Raw genomic sequence first — 16239 nt, 5'->3', positions numbered from 1 at the left:
TCATTATATGTTACATTATTATTACCATCATGTGAGCAGGCAACGTGTAAGGCATGGATGAGGAGAGAAGGTGTGAATGCAATGGCCTAACAGCAGATAAACCGCAGCTACGGTAGCACAGATGACCAGAGAAGTCATGCTGGTGCTTCCCTCAGATGATGTAAAGCCTTGCTTAGATGGGATGGTGTTGCCAGGAGAGACACTTCAGAAGCAGAATATGGATATTTTGGGGGATAATAAAAGAACAATTAGTACTGAAGTGATTTGCAGGCATAGCTGAAATGGCATGTAGCTGCAGATGACATTGATTTATTGCATATAGAACTGTCCATGCCCATTTTTAGAAGTCTGATGATGGCTCTCACACTGTCAAGAGGGAAATTCTTGGGAAAAAAAGAGCGCATAAACCAACTGGGATTATTTTGCACCCGTATAGTTGCATTTTCCCCTATTTTTAGTGCAAATCAGCACAATCTGAATGTGGCCTCCCCAGAAGTGCTGTGGTGAGGGCCTTAGAAACGCTCTGTGTTTAAAAACCTAAATAGAATCGTAGAATAGTTTTGTACCTAGATGGGAGGACTTAATGGGCTTGGATGGGGTTCAGATGCCACTGCTGCTGCTTACTTGTCAGTGAATTCAGTACAGAACTGCCACTGAATTCTAGCTCCCAATTCAGTTTCTCCAGTGTTCTGGGGCTGGGACCTCGCTGCAGCTATTCCCATGGGTAAGGGCTAACTGCAGGACCCATAATGTGCAAGCTTCGGCCTCACCACCATCCTCAGAGTTAATGAAATTGGATTTCATGGATGGAAGATGACTGGGTCTGTCCCCTGCTCCCTGCCAAAACAGGACCATTGCGGGTACCCGGGGCTCTTCTCCCTGCTGGGTGCAGAGTGGCGTTGTCAGAGCTGGAGGCAGGGTGGTTTCTGGTGCCCCAGTCGAGCCTGCAGGAAGTGAATAGTTTCTCTGGTTGTTTGCAGCACACTCCAAAGATGAGTCAAGGATCTACCCTCTTCTCTTGTGGCGTGATGGGTAAGTAACAGACACTTCTGTCTGTGTTTATTGCACCTCTGTTCCTGATTTCAGAGTATCATAGAATGGTTTGGGTTGGAAAGGACCTTAAAGCTCATCCAGTTCCAGCCCCGTGCCACGGGCAGGGACACCTCACACTAAACCATGGCACCCAAGCCCCTGTGTCCAACCTGGCCTTGAACGCTGCCAGGGCTGGAGCATTTACCACTTCTTTGGGCAACCTTTTCCAGTAAATAGCAATGGGTGGGAAGATAGAATCATAGAATCATAGAATAATTGGGGTGGAAAGGACCTCAAGATCATCCAGTTCCAACCCCCCTGCCATGGGCAGGGACACCTCACACTAAACCATCCCACACAAGGCTTCATCCAACCTGGCCTTGAACACTGCCTCCCTGGGCAACCCATTCCAGTGCCTCACCACCCTAACAGGAAAGAATTTCCTCCTTAGATCGAATCTAAACTTCCCCTGTTTCAGTTTGAACCCGTTACCCCTTGTCCTGTCACTGCAGTCCCTGATGAAGAGTCCCTCCCCAGCATCCCTATAGGCCCCCTTCAGGTACTGGAAGGCTGCTGATGTCCTGAATAGTCCAGTCTCCCCCAGAACACTCCCCTGTAGCCCCTGGGGTGGGCATCACCCACCTGCCCAACACAGTGTGAACGGAGGGGCACCCATCCCACCACCCTCTAGTGGTGTCAGTCCTGCTCATGCCACCCTCCTTCCCAGAGGTTCTGCCAGTCACCGCTGCTGAGTGAATTGCTTATCTCCTTCCCCCTCCCCTTCGATATACCTGCTTATTTTTACAGTAGCAGTTGAGATTGTAAGCACTTTGGGTCTGAGATGCGTTTGAGTATCCGGCCCATGACCGTGGCTCTTGAGCTGTTGGCAGAATGCAAGTAATAAATATCAGTGTTATCACTAAAATGTTCTACCACTTGGCACAACGTGTTTGGACAGGCCTCATACAATAACAAGAATGTCTTAATTTTGCCTTTGATGGTAACCATGGTATAGGATGTTCAATAGCTTTTAGGTCAGAGCTTACTATCAATTTTTATGCTGAACAGCCATCAAAATTGACGGGGGATTGGTGCCTTGGCCCATGATACTGATAGTGCTGGAGGCTGTGCTGTTACATTGTGCTCTTTGGGCTTTGTAGGGGGAAGCAGTCCCTAGGTGAAGTCTCAAAACCCCATTAAAACTTGTAGGTCAAGTTTTATTGTGAGCCAAGCTGCTTGCTGTGAAAGCCAGGACTTTACAGACAAAGAGCTGCCCCTTTTCCTCATGGACACAACTCTCATTAGTGCTGATGGGACCTGAGCATTGACAGGAGATACTTCCCAAGCTCTCTGCTAACTCCAGGCCCTGGGAGGCAGGGGAGGATGGAAAGCATTTGGAGCTTTTCAGATGGAAGTCACAAGCTTCTGAGTCAAGAAGGGGTAGAGACAGCCCGTTCCCTTTCTCCTGCCTGTCAAGCACGAGTGAGGAACAAAGAAACCCGATCAGATGGTTTTGTCTTGCACTGCGGCACTGGCAGGCTCTCCAGCAGATCTGGTGAGTCTATGCCTAATTGAAAAGCAGCTTGTCTTAAAGAGCTTTTACAAAGCCTTCTGTGTCTTCCTAATGCTGCTCTGATCTTCCTTGGCTGCCAAATGATCCTCTTTCTGAGGGGAACAAATGCCACCTCCTTGACCACATCTTGCCATGTAATGGGCTTCATCATGCCCAGTCCAGAGGAGCCAGTCTCTCCAGAATGCAAGGCCATCACTTAGCTTGGGTTTCATTTTAGGCATCCTTCCTGAGTGTTGTTCTTAATGTCTCCAGATGTGGGTCACAATCAGACTAATCTGGTGCCAAAACTTGCTTGACTTTTTAAAGAAGCCCCATGGTTATAGCGGCACCGAATGCAAAACTTAGGGAATGTTCCAGATCAAAGGGTAAAGTCCCTGTTGGTGGAAAGCACTGAGATAAATGAACACAGTGGAGTTTGGACTGGCAGCACAGCCAGCGGAAGGCAGAGACTTACAGTCCCATGTGTGATGGTGGTGGGATGGAGGGATGTTGGCTTAATTTTCCAGGCTTTTACCTGGAAGAGGCTGAGGTTCTTGGCATGGGATCTTCCTGGCTGCCTTTGGAGGCAAGGGCAACTTTGGGCAGGAAAGCAGCTTGTGGCTGGTCCCAGTGGCCATGGGACAGCAGGGCAGGCTGCTGGGAGAGCATCATCCAAACCTGGATGGTGGCACAGGAGCATCGTCTTCAGGAAGGAGAAGGAAGAAGTTGGGTCAAAGCCCCAAGGGGTATGTAATGCACCATGATCAAGAAACCAGCTGGGGCCCTGCTTACCTGTGGCATAACGTGGGGAAAAAGAGTAAACTGAAGCCCTTGCATCTTAGATGCGCCTTACCTCATAAGGTACTAAGCAAATCGAGAGCCTGAAAATTGATTGTAGATTGGAATATAACTCAATATATGAGTAAACATTATGAAAGACTTGATACATCAGATGATGCAATGTTAGGTCCACTTCTCAACATGGCCTAAATAACCTTCTGATTTTTAGATTTAAAAGAACTACTCCTGCCAGTGTGATGATAATACTGTAAAGATTGGATTTATCTTTATATAGCCCTTTGCTGGAAGGAAGATTAGAGGTGAGATGCCTAAAACTATAAATGCAACGACTTATTTTTTCCTTTCTCCTTGATGGGTCCTTGAAGCATCTGGAAGTATAAGAATTGTCCTGTGGCATAAGGATTTTTTTCTCCTCCCCTTTTCTTCCGCTGCAGTTGCATGTGAATGGCTGTGCTAGCAAAAGAAGGTGACATAAAGTCGGGGCATTACTTTTGAGTTCCTGTATTGAAATTGCTCAGCCTTTGGATGGATGGCAGAAGAAAATTTAGGCTGTTTTCACCAGGCATTGGCAGCATCACCTTACCTTCCCCTAGCAGCTCTATAAGAAGTAATCGACATCGAAGTCGGTAGCACCAGAGGCTGCACTAGTCTGGTCCTGTATGAGAAGCTCAGCAGGAGCATGCTGAACAGCCATGGCCTCCTGGTTTCTGCATAGGCAAGAAGTTATCTTTGAGGCAAGCTGCAGGCTGAAGTTTATTGAGGCTGTGACAAGGTGCTTGCAAGTGCAGTCACTCTGGATGTAGGAGCGGAGTCCCGGCGCAGCGGGTGTTGCACACACAGTCCTGCCTGTAAAAGGGAGGAGGAGGATGGGTTTGATCCCATTGGGAATGGATGCTGCATCCATCTGTGAAATGCTCTTTTAATATAACCCATCATTTGCTTTTTCCTTGGAAAGCACCCCCAGAATTTGTCCTCATAGAGCGCTGCAGCAGAGCAGGATGATGGATGAAGCGCATGGGTCAGTTCATATGTCCTTTGGAACACTCCACCACTGGCATGGTTTGGCAACACCTCTCATCCAAGATGCAAGTGTGCCAGGGAGGTTGGAGCCTTGGGTCTTGTTGTTGTGCATCTCTTCATATGGAAGTGGCTTTTCATCCTGCATGGGTGATGGAGGAAAGCCAAGAAGCCAGAAGAAAGGCCAGCCCCTTGATTGCATCCCAGGAGCACCCACAGGGCTTGCACCCTTCCCGTTTCTGAACTGTGATTTTGGGGGATTTCAGGGGATTTTTGGAAAGGCCATAAATGTAGAGCAGCATCTTGGTGCATCTTCAAGCACAATCAACCTGGAAACACAAAAAGCCATGCAGGGAAATCCATTGAGGCTCCTCTGGAGAAGGGAGACCTCACCAGAGGCTCACAGTGAAGAGCAGGGCACGTTTTGCTATTGAGATGGGGAATTTCCCTCTCCGATGCCGGCTGCTGGCACCAGGAGCCCACAGCACTGGTGTGTTTATTCTCCAGCGGTAGGTTTGGGGGTTGTTGTTTTCATTTCCCATTGAAGCACAGCTCTGCACATCGTATTTTAATCTCATTTCTGCAGTGGGAAGTCTGCATGGCACTGCCACCAGGTAGTGACAACTAGTACATTTGTTCCACATTTATAGAATCATAGAATCACAGAATGGTTTGGGTTGGAAAGGACCTCAAGATCATCCAGTTCCAACCCCCCTGCCATGGGCAGGGACACCTCACACTAAACCATCCCACACAAGGCTTCATCCAACCTGGCCTTGAACACTGCCAGGGATGGAGCACTCACAACCTCCCTGGGCAACCCATTCCAGTGCCTCACCACCCTCACAGGAAAGAACTTCCTCCTTATATCCAATCTAAACTTCCCCTGTTTCAGTTTGAACCCGTTACCCCTTGTCCTGTCACTACAGTCCCTGATGAAGAGTCCCTCCCCAGCATCCCTATAGGCCCCCTTCAGGTACTGGAAGGCTGCTCTGAGGTCCCCACGCAGCCTTCCCTTCTCCAGGCTGAACAGCCCCAACTTCCTCAGCCTGTCTTCATACAGGAGGTGCTCCAGTCCCTGATCATCCTCGTGGCCTCCTCTGCACTTGTTCCAGCAGTTCCATGTCCTTTGTATGTTGAGGACACCAGAACTGCACACAATGCTCCAGGTGAGGTCTCACAAGAGCAGAGCAGAGGGGCAGGATCACCTCCTTCGCCCTGCTGGTCACGCTCCTTTTGATGCAGCCCAAATCAACTCCTGAACATAAACAGGGGGCAGTGGAAAATGTACCCTGCTTTTTCCCCCATGGATGGGGACAAGGAGAGTGAAATTCAACTCGAACAACATGTGGATAAAGGGACTTGGCCACGCACCTGTGTGAAGAGAAATGTTTGGGTGAGGATCCAAACAGGATTCATCTGCCAAGGAAAGGAGAGAAGGAAAATGGATTGAAACCCGTAATTGTTTTACAAGTTGCCATAATAAATAATGCATTCATGTAAATTATTTCACTGGAAAAGAACGTGGAGGGAACTTGAGCAGAAGGATCATGCATTATGCATAAAAGGGAACTGTAAAAATATTATAGCAGCACATTTGTGTCGCTGCAGTTAAAGTTGTGTCAGCTCTTTGGGTTTACACCCTCCTCCGTGGTTATGGATGCGGTCATTACAGCTTACTCTGTGCCACCAGAGGAGCAGGGCAGTCACTGAAAGAGGCCACCTGAAGCTGGAAGGTGCCTGGTGTCTCCATGAACTGCTCCTGCACAACCTAGAGCTCAGCACCTGGAAAGCTGCCTGTGGTGCTCTGAGGATGGATCCTGTTCTCCATGGGGCTGTGCAAAGCTCTCGGGGATGTTTGGAGCACAACACCCGTCTCCTTGACTTTGGGATGTGCCCCTTGCCCTGGACCACTGGGTTTGTTTGATGTGGTGAAGGTTGCACAGGGAAACAGATGGATGTTGTTACAGGTTCATGTTCGCTCTTGCAAGTGCATGTCTTGGTTTTACCTGAGAGGAAACTCAGGAACAGATAGCGGCGCAGATGTGTTTGAGCATGCTGCCAGTGATCCCAGGGCAGGTTGGGCCCTGCTCACATGCAGGTGGCTTCTGGTTTGTCTCTGAAAATAGAGAGGGGAGAGAAACCAGGCAAGGTTTAATGCCAGGGCTTGTTGCTGCTTGCCCAGCCTGGTGAGTCCTGCTGGGCAGTGGTGGCCACTCTTCACCTGCACCCCAGATGCTCCCACTGTTGGACACCCAACATCTCCCTTATAGAGCATCCCTGGCAGGGCTGCTCCCCATCACCCCAGCGTAAATGGCTCTGCCACCAAACTGTCCCCAAGGCTGGGCAGGGCAGAAGGAATGCATGCAGGCTTAGGGGAGTGACACAAGAGCCAGGGCTCAGATCACCCTTTCTAGGGATGAATCAGAGCTAGCCATCACAGCCTTGCTTTGGAAAGCAGAAATGGTTTGGTTTTGGTTCCCCCTTAGGCTGGGCAGCCTGGGAGCTGGCAGCTCCAGCCTGAACTGGATGCTGCTTCGTGCCTGTCTCTGTTTCCTGCTGCTTCATGCGTGGTTTGCAAGAGGGTTCAGGCTGCTGCTGCCATGGCCAGAGGCCAGGTTGGATGGGTCTTGGGGCAAGCTGCTCTAGTGGAAGGGGTCCCTGCCCGTGGCAGGGGTTGGAACTGGGTGAGCTTTAAGGTCCCTTCCAACCCCAACCAGTCTGGGATTCTGTGAAAGCACAGGAGAAGAAACTCAGTTTTCCCCAGGCTGCTGCTACCACCCCTCTGTGTCTTGGAAGCTGGAAAGCTGTTTCACAACCAAAGAGATGCCAGGAAATTCACTTTGTGTAGCCTCACCCTGGAAATACAGATCAAAACATCTCAAAAGAAATGTGCTGGATGTGCTCCCTGAGTGATTTGAAGTGTTCACCTTTGCAGTTCTAAGTTAAAACTCAAAAGGAAGATGCTATTTCATTCAAGGACACAAACAGGGGAAGAGCCCCTCGTGCCCCACTTACATCATGCTCTGGTTGTATGGCTTCTCCTATCGTTTTTCCAGATGGCAAAGGAGAGTTTTCCAGAGAAGCAACTCACTTGTGAACCAAGAGGTTCTCATGGTGGGCTTTATCCTGGAACAAATCACTGCCTTGGAGTAAACCAGGCTGAGGTTTGTAATGTAAGAAAATGAATACACGCTTATGTGCAGTAGTATTAATGGTTCCACTGCAGTTGTCATTATCAGCCTGCTCAGGATATGAATCTTAGTCACAGAAACAGAATGGTTTGGGTTGGAAAGGACCTTAAGATCATTTAGTTCCAACCCCCCTGCCATGGGCAGGGACGCCTCACACTAAACCATCCCACCCAAGGCTTCATCCAGCCTGGCCTTGAACACCGCCAGGGATGGAGCGCTCACAACCTCCCTGGGCAACCCATTCCAGTGCCTCAGCACCCTAACAGGAAAGAATTTCCTCCTTAGATCCAATCTAAACTTCCCCTGTTTAAGTTTGAACCCGTTACCCCTTGTCCTGTCACTACAGTCCCTGATGAAGAGTCCCTCCCCAGCATCCCTATTGGCCCCCTTCAGATACTGGAAGGCTGCTCTGAGGTCTCCACGCAGCCTTCTCTTCTCCAGGCTGAACAGCCCCAACTTCCTCAGCCTGTCTTCATACGGGAGGTGCTCCAGTCCCTGATCATCCTCATGGCCTCCTCTGGACTTGCTCCAACAGCTAAACAGCTGCTAGCTTGCAGCTAAGTCTGAACACCTGAACAGAAACCCAGCAGCTTTTCCTCAATGAGGCTTTCTTGAGTCCCTCAATTACGTGCTTACCTCTTGGACTACCCCATTTCCAACTTGCTTCAGGCTGAAAAGTTTTCTATTTGCCCTAAAAGCCCCATTTTCTGGGTTTTGTGGTAGCCTGGGACCCATCAGTGGTTCTGGAGGGGCTGTGCCATGGTCTTCTCCTGCCCTGCCAAAACCCAGCACCTACAGTGCAAGGGGAAGGGCAACTAACCCCAGGCTGCTGCTGGGGATAACGGTGCAGTTCCCGCTTTCTTCGCAGCGTTTGGCAGATTTATGGCTGTTTGTGCTGCAGCAGGGGTGAAAGAGGAAGGTGTCCCGCATCCTCCTCACCAAGGCCCTTTGTACAACGTGACGCCTCCGGCCGGAGGATGCTGGCAGCTTGCCATGAAACCTCGGCGTCTATTTCTGTTCCTTTTGTCTGCTGACCTGACCTGAGGAATCTCTCTGCTGGCAGCGTAATGCAGAGGGGGAAAACAATCAAGATCTCACCATAGATGTAGGTGTTTAGGGCAGGTTTTGCACTTTCATTCGTGTTTATTCAAATGGGGACGGCAACTGTTGGAATGCTGTGTGGTTACTGAGGGCAGAGCCAGGCGGGATGGGGCTGGAGCTCTTATGGTGGCAGCTGGATGAAGGGAGAAATGGGAATAGTGGCCAAGAGTGAGCTATGCACCCCAAATCTGACCTCCTGACTTGAAACCGAGCCTTGGTTGGAAACGTTCTGCACCGCTACATCTTCCCTATCAGCCTGGTACCTACAGCTGTGGGCCGGGTACTGCTTTTACTTCATCCTTCAGTTGCCAGAGTGGAAAACCCCAAAACCCCTACGAAGCCTTGCATGATTTAGATATGATCAGATGAAACTTGGCAGCAACAGCAAGCACGGTGTGCTCTGTTCACAGCAGCAGTGACAGAGAACTGGTGACTGGTTTTGGTGATGACTTTTTTCCACTGCACAGCCAATGGGGTTGTGCTGTCCTACCATGGTTTTCCTGTTGAGTATCAACGCCTGCAGAGAGCCCAGGGAGCCAGGCCTTGGTGCTGCTTCTGTTATTGTCAGTGGGACGTGTGTAAGGCTGAGATCATCACCCTTAATCCTCTCTTTGGCCACGGTCATCAGTGGGATTTCTGGATACAGCTGCCTCTGGGTTTGCAGTCTTCCCACATGGAAGACCTTGCACCATGCCCGTAGCTATGTACATTTCAGGCCATGGAGGTGCAAGTTTCTTGGTTCTTTACCCATCTGATAAAATGACAAACCCCATCTGATAAAATGAGTATCTTTAGGGTAATCCCAAACCCATGCAGCAGATCACCACCCTCTTACACTATGCTCTGTTGGAAGACTGTTAAGGCATGTTTGCAGGGCAAATTCCTGTGTAAATAAGCTGAATGAAAAAGAGGGAGAACATGTTAAAAAGGTGTATTAAAATAGGTCTATTAATCAATTTGTTCCTTTAAATAAATATTTCAATGTTATGTGTGTTAAAGAAATGCAAGCCATTGGCTGTACTAGGTACGCATGGGGTTTTCAAGGCAGCCCCAAAGAGATGCTGACCCCAGGTTGCTGCAGTACAGTAGGAGTGTGTGGGTTCCTTCATGCTTCATGGGGGTAACTGACAGGGGTATCTGGGCCAGAGCACCCAGATTTGGGGGATAGAGGGGAGATGGACGATGAGCCTCACAACAGGGACCTAAGGACAGCATCTTGCAAGGACTTGCTGGAGGTTTATCATACATCTATTTTATATATCTATATCTGTATCTGTATGTCTGTCTTATCTATATATATGTGCATACACACATATATATATTATCAGCCATCTTAGAGCTTGTTATGTGCACCCCCTGTTTTACACAGTGTCTTTGGGTCAGTTTGGGAGAGATGCTCAGAGCCTCAGTGGGGTCAGTTGGTTTCACTGGAGCAATGCTGTTTTAGCAGTGGCTGAAAGCAGGGCAGCCCAACGGATGTCGGGTTGATTTTGGTTTCCCATAGGCTCTGATGACCCTGTTGGGATTTCTGTGTTATGAAAGGTAGCTGGATGCTGGTGGGATCACTCGCTTTGCTGTTAGGACCATCCCAACTTCTGTTTCATCTCCTTTCTGGTGTTTGGTCGTAGAATCATAGAATGGTTAGGGTTGGAAAGGACCTTAAGATCATCCGGTTCCAACCCCCCTGCCATGGGCAGGGACGCCTCACACTAAACCATCCCACCCAAGGCTCTGTCCAACCTGGCCTTGAACACTGCCAGGGATGGAGCACTCACAACCTCCCTGGGCAACCGATTCCAGTGTCTCACCACCCTAACAGGAAAGAATTTCCTCCTTAGATCCAATCTAAACTTCCCCTGTTTCAGTTTGAACCCGTTACCCCTTGTCCTGTCACTGCAGTCCCTGATGAAGAGTCCCTCCCCAGCATCCTTATAGCCCCCCTTCAGATACTGGAAGGCTGCTCAGGTCCTCAGGTCCCCTGAGGGCTATCTCACCCCAACAATGCTACATCTCTGTGCTCTTCACTTCCAGTTTTGGGGAACTCATCAGGCAATTACTCGTTGTGGAACCCAGGACAAACCACATGTGTGTGAGACCTGACTTAGCACAGAGCTAAGGCAATGGCCATACATTTTATACTGCTGCGTTCCCCTTAGCTAGCGCAATCTGGAGACTCAAAGGCATGTTTTGATCTTCTCCTAGCAGCTTTGCTCCTGCTGCGATTATCACTTTGTCTATCTCTCCATCTACACCGCAGCAATCGCTCTGCTGGCAGTTTGGAAAACCATATTCCAAGAGTTAATTAATTTGTTCAGGAGAACATCCCATATGCTGCTCCTTTTGTTTTACGGCCGTAGAAAGCGGATCGCAGAATTAATTAATGCTAACGCCCGTGCGTGTGTGTTTCTTACTTGGGTTCCTTTATTCCCCTCTCCTTTCTGAACCAGAAAATGACAGATGGAGAGATCTCAGCAGGAAATGTCCACTCCAGCTCGAGCAGCCGGGCGCCAGCATCTGGGACTGCTTGTCGGACAAGGGCGAGGAGGGCTCGCGCTGGCCCAGGGACACAGCCACCACTTGCTCCGTCACCAACCTGATCAAAGACCTCAGCCTCAGCGACCCCCATGGCAACCCCTCGGCCCCCCCCAGCAAGCGCCAGTGCCGCTCGCTCTCCTTTTCGGATGAGATGTCCGGTTGTGGCTCCTCCTGGAGACCTTTGGGCTCCAAGGTCTGGACGCCGGTGGAGAAGCGGCGGTGTTACAGCGGGGGCAGCGTGCAGCGCTACTCCAATGGCTTCACCACCATGCAGAGGAGCTCGAGCTTCAGCCTCCCATCGCGGTCCAACCCGCTGGGCTGCGAGCATCCCGCCCTCAGTAGCCGGCTGGGATGCCAGCCGAGGAGATCAGCCACCGGCGGGCGCGGGGTGGACATGCAGAGGTCCCTATCCTGCTCTCACGACCACTTCTCCTCCTCGGAGTACTGCGCGCCATCAGCGAGCAGCACTCCTGCCTCCACACCGGAGCTGGGCCGACGGGCAGGGGGGCTGTCCCGGAGCCGCTCCCAGCCCTGCGTCCTGAATGACAAAAAGGTTGGGGTCAAGCGGCGGAGACCGGAGGAGGTTCAGGAGCAGCGGCCCTCGCTGGACCTTGCCAAGATGACGCAGGTAGGAGGTGGTGGCGCTGGTCCTGCAGATGGGGCTCAGCAGTGAGGTGATGCTGTTTGCTGATAAAACTCCTGTAGCATCCTCCTAAGGATGGGAGTGACGCAGGTGTGACAGGGAAGCGCATCCTTCTGTCTAAGGAGAAAACACATTCCCCTCCAAATGGATTACTTTAAGAAATTCCCACATGGCTGTTCTGTGCTGAGTTTTCCACACTGATCCCACCATGCATCGTTTCCTCCTGGCACGTGTTTCCGGCAGGATTATGTTAAACCCCACATTTTTGAGCTCAGGAGAGAGGAGCCCCATTCCTAACATGGGGAGGTGAAGGCAGCACCCAAGGCACCTAACCTAGGCCCCGTTAGGAGTTGAATTCATACTGCTACAGTATGAATATCTTAGCCTCTGTAATTTTCCACTCTGGAGATGTTATCATGTTCCATATTCAGTTGCAAGCACAGAGCACAACCTCCCTCCTCCATGTGCTGCACAAAACCAGATAACAGATCTGAGCCATGAACCAGGGAGGGTTTTGCTCCCGGGTCCTCTCCCTGCAAAAACCAAGTCACTGGAGTTTGGTGAGGGCCGAAGAGAGATGCTGCACTGGAGGGCAGTGTGAGCAGCCTTTCCGTTTCACACTCATGAAGCTTCTCTTTCTGCAGTTTCATGGCTCAGCATTTCCCACATCAGTAGTTTATAGTTGTAAAGTCAGTGACACCACCCGTGCTGCAGAAGATAGAGATAATGGGGGGCTGAAGACCCCAGGGCTGCCACTGTGGGAGCAGGGAGTCCACCCTGGCCGCCTCCCATGCTGGGCTGTCACCTTCTGCTGGCCACAGAACTCACCCCTGGTTTTGGTTCAGTGCAGTTACCTGCTGTGCTTCTTCCCGGAGGCAGCCGTGTCGGGAGCATCTGCCCTGATTTTCATCATCGAACCGTAGAATCACAGCCTGGTTTGGGTTGGATCTTAAAGCTCCTCCAGCTCCAACCCCTGCCACGGGCAGGGACCCCTTCCACTGGAGCAGCTTGCTCCAAGCCCCTGTGTCCAACCTGGCCTTGAGCACTGCCAGGGATGGGGCAGCCACAGCTTCTCTGGGCACCCTGAGAACATGGCTTTGGCATGGGCAGGTGACCCAAGGATTACAAAAATCAGATTATTCAGCCTCTGCAAGCACAGATACCATAAAGAAAAGGGTCCCAAAGCCCCTTGGTGCAAGGCACAAGCACTGTAGGAATGGGGAAGGGATTACCTGGCATCTCCCCCAATGCTGGTGGTGGCAGGAGCAATGGGCACTCCCTTTTCCCATCCTCTCCTCACCCGCTGATCCAGGCTGGGTGGCCGAATGCCCAGCGGTTGCTACCACCAACATCCAACACCACCATCACCAAGGAACTCTGTGACTGGGATCCAGCCCATGGCACATCCTGGGGAGCATCCCCAGTTTCCAGGGAGGAAACCCAGCCTGGTTTGGGTTCCCATGGCAGCGGGTGGATCCCGGAGGCAGGGATTTGGGGCAGCGGGATGGGAAGAAAGGGAAGCCGGGAGCTGGATGAAGCCAGGGTTTTCATAGCTATTGAGCTATGAGGAGCAGTACTGGCAGGCTGCTCTCCACGTGGGAGGACTGGCACAGAGGGACGAGCAGGATTAGGCAAGTTATGGTGAGCATTCTTGCCTTTGGTGGGGCGTGGGGCACGGTCGGAGCCCTCCCCGAGATGGGAACGCTGTGGAAAGCAACTAATTCCTCATGGGCAGAGGGAGACAAGGGATAAGTGTGCTCAAGGAAGCCCTGCAGGCTTGGGTTATTCCCTCAGGCTGTTCTAATGCCTCTCTTGGAATGAGGTTGGAAAGTTAGGTGTTAAGAGCTGAAGTAGTGGTGAGGTGTCCGCGTGGCTGCACGTGTCCTCTAGTCTGGCTTTATATGGGGTAGGAATGACTTGTGTGCAATGCTCCCCATGAGTCAAAGCAAAGGAAAGCCAACGTGTCCAGACTGGGTTTCCCAGTGTAACTCAAAGTATTCACTTTACAGATGGGGAAACTGAGGCACGAGGCATGCCATGAATCCCTGGGAGTGGAGCTCAGGGTGCAGGGTGCTGGATCCGCACCCAGCTCTGGCAGTGGATCGGTTAATTCTGAGCTGGTGCTGTAACCACATGCGTCACAGGCCTGAAACTCGGTGCCATAATCAAAATAGGACTAATTTGACCTGAAAGCAGTGTTTTCCTCATAGCAGGAGGGATATTCAGGCCAGGCAGGAAAGGAGGGAGCCACTCCTGGAAGCAATTACATGGCCACATAACTGGGCTAATGAAGAAAGAGACCTAAATGTTAAAGTTCTGCTGTGAGGGAAAATCCTGGGGAGAACATTGCTGTTAATTCCTCAGAATCCTGGGTTTGCCTCTTCTCTCAGCAATTCCCATAGCTCAGAGAGGGGAGGGGATCCCGTATCACTCCCCTTACTTACTCATACGGCATCAAACCAGAGAGGCTTTGGCTTCAGGCAGAACCCAAACCATGGACATGGTGGTTGTTGAAATAACAGCACCTTTTAGAAGCCGCAGCAGCGTGAAAATCCTTCTGCATGCCTTAAATGCTTGCAAATGCTCTGCTTTGGGCCTTTGAAGTGGGTATAAACCTAGTGGGTTATACTCAAGCAAGTGGGTGATGGTGATGTGTAATGTAACCCCAGTGTCCAGAGGCAGGTGAGATGTGAGGAAGCCAGTTTCTATGGGCTTGGGTACCAGGGGAGCTGCCTGGCATCTCTGACCATCCTTAAGCAAGGACATCAACCATCCTGTCATTTCAGTGTGGCGCTTGGGGTTTGCTTTCCAGCATCAGCTTTTATTCCTCTTTTCCATGTGAAGCACAAGCCCGAGGAGGACAACATCCAACCTCTGGCATCCCATCAGTGGTTCTGATGGTGTGTGACTTAATCTTGCAGCGCTGTGCTCTCCTTCCTAGGTGCAGTGCTTGCTCTTGCAGCTCCAGTGACTGTGTCCATAAGGCAGGCTGTGCTCAGAAATGGTCAGGATTAGATTTCCCCATGAATTGGGATGTTTCTCAAAGAGCTGGTGTGGATGCTCCTCAAAAATGTGGGAGATGGGCAATGTTGTAAGGGTGGCAGGAGGTGGCTTGGACCCCAGCTGTCCTGGCTGGGCTGGTTTTGGCAGGAAGGGGTGTTTTCACCCTTTGCAAGGCACCAGTAGAAGCTGTTTGGGTGAGAAAACATGGATTTGCTAAGCAGAGTCTCCCAGGGATGCTTTGTGATGGAGAGACACCCGTGTGGTTTTCCTCTGCCATGGTCTGATTCGCTTCTTCTCCATAGGGTACCTTGCTGTGTGTTGAGCTGGGGGCTGCTCATGCCCCACCTCCATGTCCACCACTTTCCACCATCTCTATGTCAGCGTTTCCCACAGGATTTGGGGTGTTGTGTGCCAGAACCCTTGCAGCAGTGGGTTTGTCCGAGTCATCTATGGGAAGCAGAGCCATGGCCAGCCCTGGCTGAGCGGATTGCTGTCCTCACACAGGCTCAGTGTGAGGATGTGACGTGCCTGTCACACCAGTGACAGCCGCCTGAGTGACAGTTTGCAATCCTCCCCGGCAGCGGCACAACGAGCCCTCGCTATCTCCTGCCCCTTCTGTTTCCTGCCTTGCAACACTTCGGTATGGGTGTTCCTGAGAGATTTTCATTTGAGAGAACACATTTCCAGACACAGCTGTCCTTCTTACAGATGTTTTTTAAGCAAATCACCTATATGTATGTATAAGTGGTATATATATACTTTATACATACATATATATGTATAACAAGTCATATTTGTATAACTGACAGAAGGAAGACTGAGATGAGCTCTTAGGCAGAAGCTCTTCCCTGTGAGGGTGCTGAGGCGCTGGCACAGGGTGCCCAGAGAAGCTGTGGCTGCCCCATCCCTGGCAGTGCTCAAGGCCAGGTTGGACACAGGGGCTTGGAGCAAGCTGCTCCAGTGGAAGGGGTCCCTGCCCGTGGCAGGGGTTGGAGCTGGAGGAGCTTTAAGGTCCCATCCAACCCAAACCAGGCTGGGATTCTATGATAAACTGGAAGATTTCTGATGGCTCCAAAAGGGTTTGGCTTCTCTGTGAGCCTTCAGAGCATCTGTAATTTGAAGAGCTTCATCATAGAATCATCGAATCATAGAATAGTTAGGGTTGGAAGGGACCTCAAGATCATCCAGTTCCAACCCCCCTGCCATGGACAGGGACACCTCTCACTAAACCATCCAACACTGTACTAATATCTTCTTCTCCTGAGTTTTCTCTAACCTGTTTCCTTTCCTGTGAGCGTTTAGTCATGTACACTGAGGAGTCCCAAAGAGCTGGCAGAGTACTCCATGAAGCTCTGTATTGT

The 16239-nt window shown here is 50.8% G+C and overlaps 1 protein-coding gene and 1 long non-coding RNA gene across 2 annotated transcripts in view; one reads left to right on the top strand and one right to left on the bottom strand.

Annotated features, from left to right (window-relative positions):
* FAM53B (family with sequence similarity 53 member B) overlaps positions 1–16239 on the top strand; it is a 51982-nt gene that overhangs the window by 22308 nt on the left and 13435 nt on the right. The window contains exons 3-4 of the mRNA XM_065672441.1: positions 981–1032; positions 11145–11860. Of these exons, the coding sequence (XP_065528513.1) occupies positions 981–1032; positions 11145–11860 (768 nt within the window). The remainder of the gene's footprint in view (positions 1–980; positions 1033–11144; positions 11861–16239) is intronic.
* Positions 4320–6507, bottom strand: LOC136010767 (uncharacterized). The gene is made up of 3 exons (XR_010610995.1): positions 6412–6507; positions 5777–5821; positions 4320–4731 (listed from the first exon to the last, which is right to left on the bottom strand). It is a non-coding gene; the product is annotated as an uncharacterized LOC136010767 (long non-coding RNA).

The sequence above is a fragment of the Lathamus discolor genome, chromosome 3 (genome assembly GCF_037157495.1).
Source record: "Lathamus discolor isolate bLatDis1 chromosome 3, bLatDis1.hap1, whole genome shotgun sequence".
Classification (NCBI taxonomy): Eukaryota; Metazoa; Chordata; class Aves; order Psittaciformes; family Psittacidae; genus Lathamus; species Lathamus discolor.
Note: the sequence above shows the minus strand (reverse complement) of the source record. Positions and strands in the feature narration are given on the sequence as shown.